At 36.4% G+C, this 21,642-nt stretch overlaps 1 protein-coding gene across 5 annotated transcripts in view; it reads left to right on the forward strand.

Moving 5' to 3' along the window:
- Positions 1–21,642, forward strand: part of SGCG (sarcoglycan gamma) — a 118,019-nt gene that overhangs the window by 41,100 nt on the left and 55,277 nt on the right. For 3 of the 5 annotated variants that reach the window (XM_071735844.1, XM_071735853.1, XM_071735836.1), the window contains one exon: positions 16,953–17,150. In XM_071735844.1, the coding sequence (XP_071591945.1) occupies positions 16,956–17,150 (195 nt within the window). In that variant the 5' untranslated portion in view covers positions 16,953–16,955. The remainder of the gene's footprint in view (positions 1–16,952; positions 17,151–21,642) is intronic. The other 2 variants (XM_071735861.1, XM_071735870.1) reach the window with 1 other exon arrangement.

Below are 21,642 nucleotides of genomic sequence, written 5' to 3' on the forward strand. Positions count from 1 at the left end.
CTTTGATCTATATCATCTTTTAGTCACCATCCAAGAGAGACTATTGAGTTAAGTGGACTTGGGTCTTCTCCAGTATAGACCCTTTTATGGTTTTAATCTCATAAATAATAAACATTAAAAATGGTCTTTAATTATTTGTGTAGGTCAATTTTTTACCAAATGGGATCTAACAATGGAATAGGACATGGTAACATAAAGCAGCTGAAGCAAAATTGAAGAAGTCTTTCTGAACATTTATTTCACTAATACTGGTTATTAATTTTCCTAATATTTTATGACTATTTGATTTTCTTTCATTTTTTATCACATGTCCTGTTCTTGTAGGAAAAACACGTTTTAAAACAAAACCTGTTTATAGAAGTTATGTGAAATATTACCTTGTTGTTTCTGGCTGTCAATATTTAATTCTGTTTTAGTTTTCTTCTGTTTGTTTGTTTTTTTTTTTAATCAATCAAACTGATGGAATTCTACCTACTGTTTGTTCAGCTCAAAGTTGCTACCTCCCCTTATCTTATCTCCCCTTATCTTATCTATCCCCAGAGGTTTTCAGGTTAAGCAAGTATTTTTCAAGCTTAGTTAAAGTTTCTGCTGAGGTAATACCCTTATTAAAGGATGTTGCCCTTCTTTCTGAAGGACAACTGAAGAAATATCCCAAATAAAAATATCACTAGAAGATATTTTGGGAAAAATCCATAAAATTAATAATTATTCTGCCACCAGGACCAGATAGTATTCACTTACGAAGGAAAAAAGTTAGTTGTGTGCCTTTCTGGTAAAGGAAGCAAGATAGCATCAAACATGGCTTCATCTTAATTTTCTGCTTCAAGAGCTTCTGATGTGTTCTATCTTTGTTTCAGAAGTATATTCCCACTGTCCATTCTTGAAGAGCTGGAGTACAGAGTGCAATAATGATGAGAAACAAAAATAACTCTTCAAATATTATGCAATTTCTATTAATTTTTGTATGCAAACAGACAAATTCATCATTGTTGGAGTGAGTAGAATACCCTCAGGAAGATTATCCCTATCTTGGTATTTTGAACAAATAAAAAAACAATGTCAGTTTAATCCAAACTGTGACCTTCATTCTGTTTATAAATGGTTTATAATGGTTACAAGGGATTTTAAAGGAAGAGTCTCTTATGAATAAATAAAATGTAAAGTAGGCAAACAGATACCATCAGCTGTTCAGAAGCAATTGGAGAAGTATGTTTTAAGTTACAGCCCTTAAATAGGAGAATGATGACCCATAAACTTAGACTTCCAAAGATACTGGGGGCATCTTTCTAGTCTATTGTAATGCAGTATGAAAAAGACCGGCAATGAAAAAAAGAAAAAAAGGCAATGTCTTAAAAGTAAATATTTTCTGAAGGTGTTTCACAAGTACTGTGGTTTTATGTACTTGCCAATGATACTGTAAATCCAGTGAAAGAGATTTTCTCTGGAGAACAAGAGAGATTTTAATGTACTCTTGAGAATACAAAATTAGTTCTGTTGAGCTGTTTGGAAATGAATGGCAGGCTCACATGCGCTTAGTTTTGTTCTGGCACTTTCTTCCAGGTCTGAATGTATTGCTCTTGCAGGTACAATAGGTTGTGTTGTAAAAATATGGTAGCAAGAGTTAGAATTTCAATTTCACAAAATGTCTGAAATGTCAAATTGTTTGCCAGGCTGCCAGTTGCTAATACAAACCAGAAATTAATCTTTTTGTCAGTTAGAATGACATCTTTTGTACCTACATGCAAACTTAAGTGTAAACATAAATTGTAGTTATATATAGACTAATGGAGCTACTGCATGATCCAAAAAAGTTCACTTGTCCTGGAGTGTCGTAAGTTAATGACACTTTTTCTATTTCAAATGAGAAATTAGTCCCTTTTATAAGAGCAGGAACATTGTTTTGATTATTAGGTTTGGAACTAGGTAACAGATACCAGTCTTGCTCACGCACAAGGATTTTATAATTTTCGTAATCTCAAAAGAAAGGTACTGATATGTCCATTAAATTTAATCTCTGAAGGAAAATAATCATTGCTTATTTTTTCAGAACCTGTTGCTATTCTGTTGAATATATTCACCTAAGACCACTTACATGGTATCACAACAAACCAAATAAGAAAAATGTTCACTTGAACAAAGCAGAACTTTTTCTTTTTTTTTTTTTTTTTTTTGCAAGTAAGGCACATATGTTCTAGCAGAGGCTAATCCTTAGCATATGGCATGCCACAGCTTGCATCTGTATAACTAAATCTCATCCCCAGCAAAATGGAGTGCCCTTTTGGGAGCCCTCCTCTGTGCTGTCCCCAGCCCATGATGTGGCCGTGGCCGTGGCAGTGGCTGGCAGAGGGCCAGGTGCTTCAGGCCATCCTGTTCCAGGCTCTGTGCTGCCAGTGAAATGAGCACGGATCTGCACAGTGTACACCCCGACCCTGCTGAGTTTACTATTCCACAAGTAAGGTAGGAAAATTCTTAGCATAAAAATCGGCCTGTGTCACCGACTCAAGGATTGTATGTACCAGATAAACTGTGCATTTTGTGACTCTCTAAAAATACATCCCAACATAGCTAATTTTTAAATCCTGAAAATCACAGTTAATATGGCATCCCTGAGAGAAGTGTTACAGCCAATTTTACAAGTTTCTACTCACACTTTAGTGTCTTGAAACTTCTCTCCAGGCCAGATTAATGTGCCATCACCTCAGAATGAATTATTATACTACTGGCAGGAATATTGAGGTGAAGCACAATTTTCCCTGCAGTAGGTTTTGGGTCTGGAAATTGGAGGTGATAGATGAGATCCCATCTTCTCTAAGAATCTCAGATCTCAGTGGAATGTTTTCCTGTGCCACTGCTGGTGTCTGCAAAAGAAATGGGAAAAGGAATAGATATAAAACCAGAGAGAACAAAAGCCACCCAAGGACAGAAAAGTGGGTAGAGACAGGGAGACAGTGCTCCAGAGAAACTAGAACTGGGACTGCTCAGCCACAGTGTTAGATTTGAAAGAAATGGTAGAGATATGACAAGGAGACCGGGGCTACCAATGAATCTGAAGGTCAAAGGAGAGGAGACATTTTAAGGTGTAAGTGAAAACATTAAGTATCTGTATAACTGTATAACAGAGAAAGAGTCAGAAAATTGGAGTGGAGGGAAAGCAGCCAAGAAGAGATGAGAGGGAAGACAGAGATTGTATAAGGGGTGAAAGAAAGTTATTGGGACTGTAAGAAAGTAAGGAAGGAAAAAGAAATGCAATAAAATCTGGGAGAAGTGCAGCTGTTAGGAAAGGAAACTAGGTTTGGCTAAAATAAATAGGAAATCAAGACTTTATGGCATGGAAAAGAGGAAAACAAAGAACAGAAATAAGGATACTTTTATATGGAAAGAAGTGAACGTAAATACCCAAATGCTTAGAGGGCAACCTGCCATTTCTTAGTATTATCACTAGTGCACTATAAAAAAATAAGTATGTGAATAGTGCACCATGTTTTCTTTTTTTTATTTATGTTTGTTTTTTTGTTGGTTTCTTTTTTAATCTAGGAAGTTACATGAATCAGAAATTGAAAGATTTTAGATAGCAAAGTCAAGTACTTAAAAATTATAAAGTTAGATTTGCACTGCTAAATGGAAGGTAATGGAATGGATAATCTCAGGAGCCATTATAGGTAAGTTAAAGGTCAACCAGACAATCAGGCCCAGTCATCATGGCTTCATGGAAGGCAGATCCTGCTTGACAAACCTGATCTTGTTTATGACAACATGGGCTGCTTAGTGGATGAGGAAAAGGCTGTTGATGTAGTCTACCTGGACTTCAGTAAAGCCTTTGACTCTGTCCCCCATAACATCCTCATGAAAAAGCTGGCTGCCCATGGCTTGGATGAGCACGTGCTCTGCTGCGTTAAACACTGGCTGGATGGCTGGGCCCAGAGAGTTGTGGTCAATGGAATTAAATCCAGTTGGTAGCCAGTCACAAGTGGTATCCCCCAGGGCTCAGTGCTGGGGCCACTCTTCATTAACATCTTTATTAGTGATCTTGATGAGGAGATGGAATGCAACCTCAGTAAGTTCGCAGATGACACCAAGTTGGGAGGGAGTGTGGATCTGCTGGTTGGGAGAACGGCTTTACAGAGGGACCTGGACAGACTGGACCAACTGCTTGAAATTCAGTAAGGCCAAAGACAATTGACAGTTGGCTGAATGTGAGCCAGTGATGTGCCCAGGTGGCCAAGAAGGCCAATGGCATCCTGGCTTGTATCAGAAATTGTGACTAGCAGGACTAGGGAAGTTATCCTGCTCCTGTACTTGGCATTGGTGAGGCCCTACCTTGAGTACTGTGTTCAGTTTTGGGCATCTCAATACAAAAAGGACATTGAGATGTTGGATGGAGCAAATCCAAAGAGGGGCAACAAAGCTGGTGAAAGGTTTGGGAAATATCCCTTATGAGGAGCGACTGAGGGTGTTGGGGCTGTTGTAGTCTGGGGAAATGGAGGCTCAGGGGAGACCTTACCACTCTTTACAGATACCTGAAGTTGTAGTGAGAGTGAGGTTGGTCTCTTGTCACTGGTGACAGGGGATGGAACAAGGGGGAGTAGTTTCAAGTTGTGTCAGGGGAGATTCAGGTTGGATATCAGGAGAAACTTCTTTAGAGAAAGGGTTGTTAAGCACTGGAAGAGGCTCCCCAGGGAGGTGGTTGAGTCTCCATCCCTCAATGTGTTTAAAAATCACCTGGATGTGGTGCTTGGGGACATGATTTAGTGGTGGGTCATCAGGAATAGGGTAATAGGGTTAGGACAAGGCCGCACTTGATGATCTTGAAGGTCTTTTCCAGCCTGAACAATTCTGTGATTCTAATTGAATGTGACTGTGGAAGAGCCCAACAGGAACAAAGCTACTGGCATCTATGCTATTAAACACAACTAGCAGTAACTATCACAGCCTTATCTGGTAACTAACAAAATTTTTGGATTTTACATATCTCAAATTATGTAAAATTCTATAATTTGATGTTTTATTCAGAATTTTGTTCATCGATTTAATTGCAAACTACTTTAATAATTCAGTGCCAGACTTTTGACTAAATTACTGTAATAAGGCTGAACAGAAAGCTCTTATCTGCATCCAGTGTAATCTGCATGTCTGTTCTGAGTAAAAAAATCATTTAGCTGTCACTGAACAAAAGAACTAAAATCCTAGTGAACGAAAACTACCTCTGGTAGATTGCAGTAAAGATTCTCTAAATTTGCCATCCATCTTCTCTGTGTTTCTTTTTGGAGTATCAGATAATACCTGGATTGCATTGTAAAGCTATACTACTTGCAAAGAATGGGAGCCTGAAGGGAAACTTTCTGCTTTCAGCTGAGGGAAAGCCCTTTGATATGTGAAAGGATCAAATGATCAGAATAAGAGAAGATACAATATTCAGTGTAATTTATATTTCTGTGAAGACTATAATTTTATAATTTATAGATGAAAAACTTATTAGATCCTCAAGTCATCCCTAAGTGTATAATTTGGTCTTGTTATTTTTAGTGCAAAATCCCTTTATGCAGTGGCCTAAATGCCCACTGTTCTTGCTTTCCTTACAGACAGGATTTTTATTAACTTTCAAGATGAGGAAGACTCTGCTAGCCTTTCCATAAGGACAAGAGATGTCTCATTCCTTGCCTAAAATCTTTCTTTTCTGCCTCCTACCTCAAGATAGGTGCTGTTGGTATCAAGCTAATAATTTAAAGGCTTGTCCATATAAACACAGAGAGTTAAACAGTTCCTCTTAACATCACAGTTGGATTCAGCTGTGGTGTTACTCAGTTATTCTTCCCATACATTTGGTTTTCTTTCATTGATTTTGTTTTGTAACTCCCATGTCAAAATTTTTATTGATTGAGAAGAGTATTTACTATTTTGGGCTTGTCTAAGAGTCTCTGATGGTTATCATTCACAAATACATTTGAGGTTTTACTTACAGAAAATAGTCTTATTAGCACTACCAAGAAAGAGTTTTTTAAGCAGTAGCATATTGTGTATTTGTGTTTCATTTTTCTGTTTCCCCTCATGCTTGAGAGAAAGGGATGAAAAAGGAATGGGTAATAATCCCCCTATGATTTATTCTAGTACTCAGAAGGCAATCACAAGATACAGAACTGTACTTGTCTTATGAGCTAAAGTAATAAATGTATGTGAATTGCCATGTTTAGCTTTCAGGCCTCAATTTGTGGAACACGTATTTCTGAGGTGGTATCTAAGGGAATATCTCCACTCTGCTTCAAGTTTCCCTTCCCAGCATGAGCAGTGGGAGTTGCCTTTCCCTCTTACCCTGCAAGCTGTGTTGCACCATCCTCCCACTGTCCTTCCTGCTTATTCAGCACAAATCTTAATTTTTTCTTTCTTGACTTGTTCACCAATATGAGCAGTGTTTGTAAGAAAGGTATAAAAAGGGGAGAAAAAGCACCAAGTCATGGAGTGAGGAATATTGGAATTATGGTCTGTTTAATTTTAGAATTTGAAGTCTATGTACTTGCCACAATCAGCATTTGCATAACTTCTGAACCCACTGTACTTAACTGCCCTAGACTGCAGAGTTGACTAGAATTCACATTTTGAATTGAGCTATTGCTGAATCTTGAACTAAGCAGCTTTTTAGGATCTGATCGTGACTATTATCCCAAATTTGATTCCTGTTGTGTCAGTGCACAACACTAAGTTTGCTTGGCTTTTTCTAAAATTTTAGCCATTGATCATATTTAGCTTCACCTTCTTTTAGGTGAGTGACCTATGAATAGTATTTCTCTAAAATACTATTAGAAGAAACCATGGAATAGGAGACAAGTCATGAAAGAGCATAAATCTCTGGAAGATGCCCAAGAAGAGAATTCCTGACTGAGTGACAGTGACAGTGTAGAGCATGTTCAGTAGATGGGAACTGTGTTCTCTAGTTGGAGACAGAGCAAGTGTAGATCTCTGTTTTCTTTCTCCTTCATTTGAGAGGAAGTGCAAGTTACACCAAGGAGTCTTATAAGGCTTAACACTTATTACTGATACCAGAGGCCCCCCTGTAATGTTTCTGCGTGTTCATCTGTTACTGAGGGCTGGAATGATTTCACCTCATCCCAGTTCAATTGGCAAGACAATAATAGAAGCACTGTAAATTAAAATAACTGCATATTACAGAATCACAGAATCATCCGGGTTGGAAAGGACCTCTGAGATCATCAAGATCTTAACCTTAACCTTAACCCTTAACCTCTGCCACTGTGGTTACCAGACCATGGCACTGAGTGCCAGATCCAGTCTCTTTTTAAAAAGGTCCAGGGACATGGAATCCACCACCTCCCTGGGCAGCCTGCCGCACGAAGGACGGGGAAACAGTTTGATGCAAACTAACTCCGTTTATTTGTACTCTTACACACAGTTATATACCTTTTTCTTATCTCGCATAACATATGGAATTACCTGATTGATTAGTTACAGTTAGCATGTTACTACGCGATTAGTTACATGGTAAGGAGATAACAACCTCTGTTTTACACCACTCATCTGTTTTCCAGGAGATCTTGCAAGCAAGGGGGTCTGTAGAAAGTCCCGTGCTTATCTAGCATACCCGGGGCTATGTACACTCCATGGTTTGAGTGATAACCAGCCTGTCTCCATCAATTGTTCTGTGCTATCAATACATGCTGCCTTTATACCTACAGCAGCCCATTCCAATGTCTGGTCACCCTCTCTGTAAAGAATTTTTTCCTAATACCTAACCTAAACCTCCCCTGACAGAGCTTAAGTTCATGCACTCTTGCCCTACTAGTAGCTACTTGGTAGAAGTTAGAATGGAAGGAATTAGAAGAGGGAGAAGAAAGAGCAGGATGTCAGGGAAGTTCTGCATACTCTGTTTTGGCTGATTCATTTATTTTTCTAGTCTCTTCATTTCTTAGACAGGCAGCTAGTAGAGTCAGTGTCAAAAGAAGAGTTGCATCCCCACAAAAAAGCAACGTTGTCAAGAATCGCATCAAATATGGTTGTTAAACTAAACAGTGCCTTGGAATAGAGAAAAAACTTCATTGGTAGAGTCCTGAAGTTGGGGAGTGGTTGGAATGGGAAGGATGGAAAGGAAAGAAAATTTTAGGAGGCTGAAAGTCATATGAAGAAAATCTAGTTTGAGATACTAAACTGGAAATCACTATTTTCTCATCTGTATATAAAATAATAGCATTAAAGTGGAACAAAATCTGCCGTGGATACAGGAAAGATGGGATATTTCTGTTCTGGAAGCAGAACCTCTCATTAAGTATAGAATCTTAGTAAAGTGAATGGGAATAAAATATTCCTCTATAACTGCAACAGAATTACATTTTAAACATATACATACATATAAACATAACATATAAAAAGTTATAACATAACTAAAAAGTTAGAATCATAAGGGAAAGACAGAATAGGACATGCAAGAGGTGCCATGTGTTAACAGAACTTTACTGTAAAGACAGACTGAAAGCAATTTTGTCAACCTATTCATGGGCTGAGATGTGCAAAGTTGTAACATTGGCTGTGTTGATGTTAGATTATATATTTTTTGATGGAGTAAGAGGAGCTGAAGAATCTTAGTCATTGTTCTTAACTTTAAAGAAGACATGTAAAATGTAAGCAGCTTGTGAAAAGGAAATAAATTTTTGCATGTGGCTATTTCAAAGTATCTTATCAGGTGCTCAGGATCAATATTTATTTAAAAGATATTGCTAAGCCAGTATAGCTAAACAGCAGGACAAAAAAAAGTTGTTAGAAGCAGGAAAGTATTCATAAAAACATGTAAGTTGTATAAAGCGGGGTTAAAAGGATCAAAACTCAGATAGGCTAAATATAACAACACAGTAGAAGAGTTCAAGTGGTATTTAAGAACTTGAAAAAAAGGACAAGAATACTTTTTCAAATCACATCTAAGGCTGTCACAGAAACTCTAGACAAAAGTTTAGCAGAACTGTTCAGAGACACTAAAGCTACTGAAGAAAATTAATTCCTGATAATGGATGGTAACCAATTCTGATGTCAAAGTTAACCCTGCTTTGTGCAGAGAATAGGACTACATGACCTCCAAAGGTTCTTTGCAACTTTCATGTTTTGTGATCCTACAGTTCTGTTCTGGGAAAACTGTTGGATGGTAAATCAAAGACTACTTCTCATCACCTCATGAACAACCCAACACAGTAACACAGGTCTAGCATCTTTCCATAACAAATGCCTGTCTTCTGTCGTATAGTAGAGGACAAAATAGCAAATATAAGCAATCTTTCTACTTTGTCTGTATTAATTAAAAGCCTTAACTAAGAATTTAAGTGACAAATCATTGGAGTAGTTTAGTACCTAGCATATTTATAAATATTTTGTTAAATGGCATGAGTAAAGAAAAAGAGATGGATTTTTAAGTCCAGGGAAAAGAGAAAGAAACCTCATATCCAGAAGGGCATGAAATATTTTCTTCTCTGACATTGAATGCAATACATTATGTATGTTTCTTTCTTTCTCCTGATGGACTTGTTTTTTGTGTAAACACTTAAATGGACTTCACACTGCTACTGGATCCCACTCTACATTGTTAGGTGAAACCAATGGCTTTACAGACTGCTTTCTGCTGAAAGACTTATTTCTAAAATCTGTAGTAGTATTGAAAGCTCCATTGGAGCTCCATGAGGTCTAATCAGCCTTGTGGATGTGACACTCCATCTAGATGTTGTTGTCTCACCCACATCATCATCATCCACTCACTTCTACATCAGTTTCAGTTATTCAAAGCTCCTTGTGTTCTCAAAAGAACTATTGTTGCCTACCAAGTCAGAGTAACATATGTGCTGGAAATCTCAGGAAAGTAAATAACTGTGAGATTTAATTTTTTTTCCACATTATGATCACTCAAGGAAATTTAGCTACAGTGGTGACTGAAGTTTAGATAGAGAAGGTTCAATTTTTATTTTTTTTTAATTGAAGCATATAAAGGCATTTTACATAAAAACATGGGATTTCTCATACCAGAAACTAGCTTATTCTTAAATTGTTAGCGAGGAATGCAAAAAATAAAAATACTTTACAAAAAAATATGTCTCGTAGTTTTGTTTGGCCTTTTGCTTCTGAAGGAATTATTATGAAATTGTGAAATTGGCATTTTTCTGATCTAATTAATGTTTGAAAGGAGGAAAAATATATCACCTTTAAAGATTGAAAACAAAGTTTGAGAAGAATTTTTGTTGTAAATGTCGTTCAAAAGTACACAGATATTAGACAAATACTAATTTTTAATGTAACACTTCATCATATGTTATCAGTGACTGCCTTTCAGCTATTCCAGTGCTACATAACATGGGCAAAGCTGTTAATTGTGACTGTGTCACAGTTATTATGTAAATTTGCAGTGCTGAGTATGCAAACAGTTAACTGGGCCATATGAATTTCTTTGCCAGTTTCTGCAAATTTTATCCTGCAGGGATCCATCTTTTGTTAGCTGATGAGACTAGTATTTATTTCAAACTGTAATATTCTATATAATACACAAACCTCAGCAAAGCAAGGTTGGGCAAGATTAAATACAATGTGTTGGAATGAAGGAGGAATTGAGAGGTACAAGAAAAGATTTATCTAGTCATGAGAGTTTGAGTTTTTCCTGTCTTTCTCATTTTGTGTGGAAAGCTTTCCCATATGGATTCTAAATGTTTCCCTTCTGTTCTGATCTTTTTCTTTGAACAAGTTTGTCTTAACTATTTTTCCTCAGGAAAATCCTCCAGGTACACCACTTTCCTGCTTCTGTTGGCAACAAAGACAAAAGTGTGAATGCCTGAATGCCACCAGAGTGTGAAGTCTTAATGTACTGCTGACATTTATAATAATACCCATCTAGCTCAATGCATTGTATAAAAACAACATTAATAAATGTACTGTTCCTTGAAAATACTATATGCAGATCAGAAAAGTAGTTCTGACTTGCCTGAAATGACAGGGTGTTTAATTTCAGGTTGCAGTTTGTTTGTAATGGCACAAGAATTTAATTGTTTAGTTTAAATTATTCAGATGGTCTTTCTACTGAATTGCTTTAGTTTAGCACTATCACCTCTTTCATCCCCACACATCCTGTGAATTTTCTTGTATGCCAGTAAATTTATTTCATGTATAGAGAGAAGGGAAGAGGCACAGATGTTTCAGAAGAATGTGCAGTATTAGCATTAGTGGTGCAAACTGCTGTACTAACCTCACCAGTTCATCTTAGCTCTGACTTGAAAAGGTCTCCTGAGCGCTCAACTTTTTGCCTTTTTGCTGAAAAGACCAACACAGTTGGAATCATCCCAAAAATTTTAAATACCTATCAATTATATAATTATTACTGGCATTATAGTTTGTTATTAGTATTATCCAACCAAGTAGTTTTATATTTTAATTATGATTTCTAGTAATATGTTATTATTTGCTGTTCTATGACATGAATATGTACCTGAGTAATACAGTTCTGAGCTGTGCATTAAAGATAATTTTTTTTTTACATTCAAGAAAATAACACAGCTATTTTAAAACATAAACAGGGAAAACATTTTTACAATTGAAATAACCTGAGGTTGTTTATTTTAATTGAAATAGTATTCTGTTTTCAGTAATTTCTGCATATAAATAATTCCCCAAAATAATGCAATTAACAATCTTCTAATCAGGCTTGCTTTCTGAAGAAGTAAATCTGAAGAAAAAAATTTGCAAATTCCTTCTTCAAAGTGCAGCTATCAGAAAAGCTTTTTGAACTTAATACCCAAACTAACCTAAATCAAACTGTTACATTATTGATTGACAATTTTATAATATCTAGATGTTAATATAAAAATCTATTGGCCCTCTGAATCCTGCAGATCAGAGGTCAGTCTCCCAAGTCTCTCATGAAAAAAGATGGAATAGATTTAAAAATTATTCTGTCACAGCTACATATATTTAGAGGGCAGCTTTAGTAATACAATGTAAAAAACATACAGCTCATACATCCCTTGGCAGCTCATGCATGTATGGATTTCATGCATTAAGTGCAACACTTACAAGTTAGCCCCTAAACACTTAAGAAAAGCTCACAGGGTCAAAATATCTGCAGTGTACAAGTAAATCACAAGTTATAGCTATTATTTAAGCACAAAAAAGACAAATCTTTTAGCAGCTAATTAGCATTCAGGAACTGTTTCAAATTCTCAAATGGGCAAGAAATAATTGAATAAAAATGAATCCCAGTAAAGCAGAGGATGGCAACTGGAAAATACTTTTAAACAGCAAACTACCATGATTGAGTTTGATCCCATGAATTACAGCCACATATATAAAAATCTATAAGGAATCTGTAAGTACTTAATCTTATTTGACTTCTGATTGTGTAGGCCTTTGAGTAGGAACAAAAAGAAATTCCACTAGCAATGGAAGCGGATTTTTTTTATTACCATGTAATTGCTGGCATAATCCAAATAATACATATTTTTCACAGCCCATTTGAATGATGTCAGAGTTTTCATTCTGAAACTAAATACCATTTTACCTGTGCTATAGGTTGCCAGGACTGTTCTTACTCTCTGTACTTGGTCACTTTGTGCTGGCTTCTTGTAGAAGAGGATGAAGACCCAAGTCGCTGCTCATTGTGCAGACTTCTTGCTTCTCCAACTAACTTGCCTACACACTGGTGTCTTAAGTAACCACTTCCTTCTTGCTGCCTGTTTAGTATACTCCTTCACAACCAACTTAAGTTTCATGGTTATTCCATTTGCAAATAACATTTTTCATCATAGTAATAAAGATCTGTTGTTTTCCATGTAAAACTCTCTCTTGAATCCTGGCAGACTTCACCAGCCAACTCTGAGATCTGCCTGCCTAGGGCTTTCCTTTCAGACCAGCTTTCTAAAAGAGCCCAAATCTATTAGAAGAATTTCTCTCTGAGTTCTCCAGAAGGGGCTGAGATTATTTTTCTATGCAATTTCAGATTGTAAATGTGTAAGTTATTAATATGGGAAGCAGTCCAACAGTATAATTTCTTAATGGATTTCCTCTGTAATTACTTGGTACTGAGCCACTAATTCTCTTTAAAATAGTGAAATAATATATAAAATAGAAATTTTAAGCCTTTTCAAAGTAGCTGGTTGTCTAGAACAGCATTATCCATTTACTAAGATCAAAGCAATTTTTGGCAGTATTAATGCTCATGAGCAACAGTACTGTTTTCTGACAGGAAAGAATAGTTTGTGTAGGAAACAACATTGCACTGGGAGAATTCCCTGTGGGATTTTTGAAGGGCTAAAAACAATCACAAAACTCAAAGGCTTCTCGGTGTAATGCATGATGGATTTTGACGCCGCTTCATTAAACATCAGCACATAATACATTATATATAGAACCCTCAATGCAGACAATAAACGTTATACAAAAGGGTAAAAATGGAACAGAAGATAACAGGAATCAAAATCCTATCTTCTTGTTGAATTACATGCTTCTGGAAATCATTCTGGTTGGAATTTAACCAAACGCTTGTCTTAAAACATGTAGTACGTATGAATGAAAAAGTCGTCCCAGACTCCCTTTATATCTTCTTTGATGGACAGAACTTAAACACCTAAGGTGCAGCTCAGTGTCTAAAATATACATCTAAAATAGGTAAATAATTCCCAGCAGAGGTACCTTTACCTGCATTTGCCATAAAGGAACTCCAGGCTGAGTGGCTCAGTATCCTGAGTACTGTGTTCAGATCTGGGCACCTCTGGAGAGACAGAGAAGGGCAACAAAACTCATGAAGGGCCTGGAGCTCAAGTCCTGTGAGGAGCAGCTGAGGGAGCTGGGGGTGTTTAGATAAGAAGAGGAGGCTGAGAGGAAACCGTACAGCTCTCTTCCACCACCTCAAGGGAGGTTGGAGGAAGGAGGGAAACAGCCTTTACTCCTTAATGGACTGTGATAGGACCAGAGGAAATGGCTCTAAGCTGTGCCAAGAGAGGTTTAAGCTGGATGTTAGGAAACATTTTTTAATTGAGATGGCTGTCAAACATTGGAATGGCCTGACCAGGACAGTGGTGGAGTCACCATCCCTGGAGGTATTTAAAAGGTGTTGGGACCTGGTCTTTAAGGACACGGTTTACTAGTTAGCTTATGATGTTGATCAAAGGTTGGACTGGATGATCTTGGAGGTGTCTTCAAACCTAAATCATTCTGTGATTCTGTGATACTGAAGGCTGAATTTTATATAGAGAACATTGTGAGATGAATCGCAAGCTTCAGAGACCACTGTGGTGAGGCTGACATGAAAATGTAAAGACCTGAGAATGAACTTACTCCTTTCCAATTTGGGTTTCTACTGCAAAATTTACCTTGAAGGTAACAGCAACATATGTAACAGGCAAAGCTTAGATGCCACAGGTAGAGATTTGTCGAAGGCAGAAATTTCTGTAGGAGTCATTTATCTTGTTTCTTATTATATTGGCATTTAACAAGGTTGTGTCATGAAGAAAACACTAAGAATCTCAGTGGATACCCTGTGTTAGAGTATTAGATAGTTGTATTGTACTTGAGCAAGAACTGCACAGGTTATTTCTCCAAGTTAATCTGTTGATGTCACCTGATAACACTTACTGCATCCTATCCTGTAAGTCACAGTGTTGAGGACAAATCTGTGTTTAAGTAAGGATAAAGGCTTTTCTAAGCATTTTATGAAGCTCATTGTGTGTATAGACATCCCAATTTGTCGCACTTGGTAAAAGAAGTTTATGATAAAGGACAATTTTGATGTGAGTGATATGGCGATATGGTTAGTTATACAATGATTAGCAAGAAAACAGCAATAATACTAGCAACTCATATTCATGTTCAGCCTGGAGAGGGGGAGGCTCAGAGGAGACCTCATCACTCTCTACAACTCCCTGAAAGGAGGGTGTAGCCAGGTGGGGGTTGGTCTCTTTTCCCAGGCAACCCTCAGCAAGAAAAGAGGGCACGGTCTCAAGTTGTGCCGGGGGAGGTTTAGGTTGGACATTAGAAAGAATTTCTTTACTGAGAGGGTGATCAGACATTGGAATGGGCTGCCCCGGGAAGTGGTGGATTCTCCGTCCCTGGAGATATTTAAAAAGAGACTGGATGTGGCACTCAGTGCCATGGTCTGGTAACTGCAGCAGTAGTGGATCAAGGGTTGGATTTGATGATCTCTGAGGTCCCTTCCAACCCAGCCAATTCTATGATTCTATGATTCTATATATGAACTGTATCCTGTAATCAGTACCAGGTGCTTGAGTAATACACAGAACTGGAAAATATGTTCTGATAGTTTTAAACAAGCATAGTTTACACACGGTGAATATTAGGCACCTTGTAAATCTACAGTGTTTTGTAGTAATGTTGAGCCAAGTTATTTCAGAATCTATGATTCTCCACTAATAAATCATTATACTATTTTCATCAATTTTAGCAGATAAAAAAGATGTATATACACAGTATTGTGAACAACTGAGACTGATAGCAACAAATTAATTAGAATATTGCTCCATAATGACTGTAACATGGTTACATTAAGAATTGGTGATGAGCAAGTCTCATTTTTTAACATTAATAAACACATTAAAAGATTTTTGAATGGAAGTGCTGAAATTATATGAATGTTGCATACATGCAAAGACTTAGTGAACTTGCATTCAGTTGTAAACTCATATTGTGTTCTGTGCCTTATGGTTTGCTAGGAAGAAAAGGTGACATCTTTCTAAAGATAAGGGCTAGAACTCAGAGCCAGCAGTTTGTTACTTACACAGGATACCTGTGGATACCTGAAAAGAGCTTCTTTAACAACTTAGGGACATTCAGCAGCTGGGAAAGGCTGTAATTTAATCACATTTTGAAAGTTGCATGAGCATTATGCAGTGATCTTATTCCCAAGAGCAAATTCAGAATTAAGAGGAGACCTTGTGTGAAATCTGTCTGAAGGCACTCTCAGGTATTGTAGGAAAACTGACCACTTTTTTTTTTATATGAGCTGCCATTGAACACATCTGTCTCATGGGAAGTACTTGAATTTAAGATATCCATTTTCTTTTTGACATCCATGGTTGGGTTGAGTTGGGTTTTTTTGGTTTATAGCAGTGCAAATGAGACAGATGTTGCCCATTATTGTTCTAGATAAGCAGCTTCTGGTGCTGAGACTGTAGTCTCTTGGCTAAAAATTGTGATCTTTAACAAGTTATTTGAATTGTTGGTGAACTCTGCTGTAAAGGTGGAAGTTGATGAATATCCTCATGTTTTAAGGCAGCACAATCTGGTAACATTTCTATAAATTCAAGAATACTTCTTTAAGAACTATAATATAAAGTGAAGGTAGTTGTTTAAACCTGATAAGGAACGTTTTTGTTGCTAGTATATCATTAAATATGAATATCTGATGAATTGAGAAATCATTATTTCCTTTACATTATTAAGAACCATTACATTTTTTTATATACAGATTCTGAAGCTTAACATATATTGGCATTCCAGTGATACACAGCTAAGTTTTGCATCACAAAAAATGCTTTTTATTACTGAATTGAGGAAAGAATATATAAAGTTTTTTAAACCTGTGCTTACAAGTGTTGCCAGTAGTAAATATTTTTGCAGTACAATAGTGTTGTTCTGTGAGCTACAGTTTTTTATGTTATCCTTTGAAATATTCCGTGAGGGGAGAATTAGAATATTATGAAAAATGTGTTGGCAGTCTATATAGCAAAAAATAAATGTAAGCCTTTTGAAAATTGTAATTGATTCACTTCATATATTAAAACATTACAAAAGTAAAACATAGGTGTATGTTGAGTGAGATATGATGAAACTGCTTTCCAGGTAAAACTGCATAAAAGTTTCTAGTTTCCAGTAAATTCCTACTCCAATTATATTTTCATATTATCCTTGGATTTTTAAAAAATATTTTTAATTTGTCAAACAACTAAGCAATCCCTGTTTTTTTCTTTACACAGCAGATGGTACGTGAACAATACACTACAACAACGCCAGGCACTAGCCTAGAGAGGCCGAAGAATGAATATGTCTACAAAATTGGAATTTATGGCTGGAGAAAGCGTTGCCTCTACCTATTTGTTCTCCTCCTGCTTATCGTCCTAGTTGTGAATTTTTCTCTGACAATCTGGATTCTTAAAGTGATGTGGTTTTCCCCAGTAAGTGTCCTCTTTCATTTTCCATTGTTCTTATATTGTCTTCCTCGCCTCATCACCTCATGTATTTTGTGTGCACATGAGCTTCTGTCTGTGTTATAGACAGTTCTTTTTTCTTCCATCTTGACTGTAATTTGTGCTTTGGTTTTAAATATATAAGAAATATATATCTTTGAATATACTTCCTGATCTCTGTGTTCTAAATTGGTTATAATCTTTAAAATATTGAGGTAGTTGATACCCTATATTGAAGTGAATTCTAACCATTCTGAGAGAATGTATTTTACTGTTGTATCAATCTCATATATTTTATAAATGCACTTGCTATAATTTCAACTTGCAGAATTCCTTGGTGTTAATATATTTCTGACAGTTGCTCTCTTTTATTAGCTTCCTTCTCCTGTTTATCAGCATCTAAAATTTAAAAATTTGTTTGCCCAATTAATTGCAGCTCAGAGGTAATTATTACTACTTTGTGCTTGAGGCTAAGCAGGCATATTATTCAGGATTAAATATGATAACTTCCCACTGTCATATATTTTAATATTTTGCATGTAGTAGATTACAGGCTAACTTTCAGACGACTGCAAGATGCAGCTTTAGTCAGAATGCAATAAAATGCATCAGTGAACAATGATACTAAGCTCATTTGTTCCCAGTTCTCAGTAATGATAGAGGATTTGAATAGACTTGTTACAAGAAAAACAACAATAGTCAACTACTACAGCTCTGCTCCTGCTATTGAAAAGTGTTATCTTGAAGGTCCCCGTATCTGCCATTGTCACACTTCTGTCACCAGAGAAAGTCCATTTGGTCTTCACAGAAGCATTTCTATACTTCTTTTTACTATAAAACAAGTAGGTTAATTTTAAGTGCTACTTACTAATATGGTTACTCCTGCTTGAATTCACATGAAGTTTCTTCCTCCACATAAATTCTTTTCAGCACTGTTACTGTCATACAGATTACAATGTGAATGCTTTGTATCTCATAGAGTTTGTGACTTCCTAACAGATAATCATGGGAACTGATTACCCCCCTTCCCACAGCACTCATTAGACATATATATAATGCAGCCCCCAGTTTTAAGCCTCCCAACAGGTGAGAGATTTTGACAAACTTTGGTATAATTTTTGGGTTTGATTTGTTTTGTCTTGTGGTTGGCCGTCTGGTGTTGCCAATGTTATCTTTTATTCTCCGAATAACACTACATTAGTGGTTTCCTCTGAAAAATTTGTTCTTAATCTTTCTCATGCTCCTGACAAAGAGAAGGTAAATGCTTCACAGGAAAAAAATACATTCATTTCTTCTTATGCCTTGTTGTCTTAATTGATTAAAATTACCGTGTAATTTAAAATGATCCATTGACTCTTAGCTTATAACATTTTAATTCCAAGGCCATTAGTTATTCTAGACTAGATGCTATCATATGAGCAGAAAATACATCCTTCTAGACACTGTCAGACCCTAAAATATTTAACTGGAAAAATACTGAATATATTGAATACAAGAATACTCCTTCCTCATTATTTTCCAAATTCATATTGTGGTGTAGAATATAGAACTGTGCATTTTTCTGTCTTTCTAATTGAGGGTGGGTTGATTTTTTTTATATAGAATAACTAATTTTTTATTTAGCTGGAGATAAAATATTCTTTATCAGGCAGATGATTACAGAACTCACCTCGGAGACAGACGTTTCTGTTCTGTTCTGGCTTCTGGTCCAACTAATACTCAGTTTAGTTATATGAAGTAGAACAATCTATAAAAAGAGAGAGTAAAAGCCTATTAACATCAAATGTTCTATAATGTTGATTAGAACATCAGTCCTTGGGACAAGATATGAGATAAGATTTTTCCAAGGAAAGGAGGAATGTTATTCCTGGACTGCAACAACACAGTTGAGTCCACCAACCATTTGTTCTTAGATAAAGGGACATCGGTACCTCTCCGTATGGCCACTCTTTATCCTTGCAAGCTTTGTTTAGAAGATGTCACTCTTGGAATTCTGATTGGTTTTGTGTGCAGTGGTGGTCAGATAATTTAACTGCAAAAATACTAATATGTCTGGATCTGTTGGGCAAGTGATGAGGACTTCTGAGGAGGGCTTTTACAGATCTATGTTTTGGAATTTGATCCTTAAATTATGTAAGTATTTCCCATAGTCATTGCCCAGCATACAAACTCCATATTGTCTGGAAGGCTTCATGACTGGCAAACAATTTGGAAAAGGTGACAGTGTTGAACTAATCTGTATGACGATGCTTCATACAATACTGAGCATCTGAAAGCTTTATAGAGATTGGCTGCTCAGTAAGAGACAGGAACAAAAGGTATTTGGCTTCTTGGTTTGTTATACAACTGGAACGATATCCCAGTCATAATAGTTTGCTTGCATGGCTATGAAACAGTGATTTCTAAGGGGTTTGTTGGAATTTTACTTTTCCATTATCTTTATATTCCTTGGAAAAAACTGGGTTCATGAGATTGATTTCACATTTTATACTTAATATGACAGGCTTTAGCTGTCATTTCCTATTGTCACATTGACAAGTAGTAATTGAATCCTCAAAACTTCAGCCTTACTACTGATCCGTTGTGTCTATAATCAGTGAAGACTTCAACCGAAACTTTTAGGTCACTGTTGAATTTCATAGATTGTCATAGTAGTACTCTAAAACTCATGTGTGAACAGTGCACCTGATCAGATAATTACCATTTCTGATGAAACAAGAAATCTTGTTCAGAAACCCCACATGAATTCATTCATGATATCATTCAGCTAATGCTACATTATCCTAACACTCAGAACAGTTGTATGCTGAAGATTATTTCTAACTTTTATTAGCCTCTGATGGAGAAATCTGTGTATCCATGGCATTTTATGGATACCACAGCTATCATGGTCTTCTGCAATAGGAAAGGTCAAGGCAACTGTCCTGTTTCATGTTGATTAAGGAGAGAGTCATAAAAGAAGAAAAGTTTCCCAGGAAAATTGGTTGCCATTCTCCAGACTGGAGTTTTGCATGGTAGTTTTTCTCTTTTTGCATGTTCTCTGGCAAAACATTTTAAGCACAGTGTGAGTAAGAGGCAGACAAGTCTTCATAGTTGTGGATGCAATGTCAGCCAAACATGATCCTAATCTATACTCAGTCCCATGTTGTCCCATGCCATCCATGTTCTACCATACATGGGTTTGAGTCACTGACAAGTAAAGTCACACCTTATCATGACAGCAATAAACTTTGTACCTGGAGGGCCCAGCACACAATCTCCAGCCCACCAGTGCATATTCAAAGCATGGTTCTTCCTAACAACAGGGCAGATGTTGAGCCTGCTCTTGTACCTGCACTTTAGTTGGACATAAAGACATACACAGGCAATGAGAACTGGGTAGGTCTCTGCATATTTAGGGTGCAGAGTGGTCTTTACTTCCAGGTCCCCTGGAACCTGGAATAAACAGGACCTTTTCTACAGTTCTTGAACAAACAAATAGAGGTTTTTCTAATATTATTCACAAGTATTTTCTTTTTTTTGGCCTACTTGTAATTAGCAAGTGCTCTGCCCATACTCCCGCTGCTGAAACTTATCACAGACACACCACTCTGCTAATCCTAGTGAGTTGTCACAGGCAATTAGTAATGAATATATACAAAGTATAAAATATTTTTAAATTATTTTCAGAAGTTATCTGTAAGGCAATGCCAATTCACCTATATTTGATTGTGTAAGAAAAAGTTGAAAAGCTAACTCTAACTATATACTTGCAACCAATAGCTGCAATACACATTAGTTGGTTGATAATTAACTGCTCTAGATCTGTAAATATTTTGTGCATTTTATAATCAAATAGTTACTTAAACAACTACGTAAACACTTGAAAAATTCAGGCACCAAGGACAGAGGGACTTAAGGAAATAAGTAAAATATGAAACTAGGAATGTGATGCATTAAGAAAACAAAATTTGCACTAAAAATCAGGTAATACTTCCTGACAGACATAGAAGATTGTGTAATAGTATGGCTTATTAAATTGGAGAAGCCCAATCAATTGGAACATTTAAAACCAGAGTAGACAGCAATAAAAATATGTGGTAAAGAGCACTTATTCACAGTAAGGGTTCTCTTTCACTGCAAAGACGTACACTAATGAACTTGCACGGGCTTTCCATGCATTTTATCAATAACAATATGTGCTCCGTATAGTTAGTTGCCATTTTGAAAATGGTATATTTTTAAATACTCAAATGAAATAAAATATTTTTTCTATTATTCACATATTCTCATTCACAATTTTACTAAAATTATTTCTTATTATAACACCCTAGTTTCTGTAGTTTCTACTCTGGATAATCCTGGACAGCTGTGTTTTGCTATTTTGTTATTAAATACGATTTCCTTCCAACCAGGCCACAGCTATTCCCATTGTCTCTATCAGATGGTGTATATTTAAATATTTTATGCAAAGAGTAAGAGCTGGAAACAAAAATAATGA

The sequence above is a fragment of the Heliangelus exortis genome, chromosome 1, assembly GCF_036169615.1.
Source record: "Heliangelus exortis chromosome 1, bHelExo1.hap1, whole genome shotgun sequence".
NCBI classification, from domain to species: Eukaryota; Metazoa; Chordata; class Aves; order Apodiformes; family Trochilidae; genus Heliangelus; species Heliangelus exortis.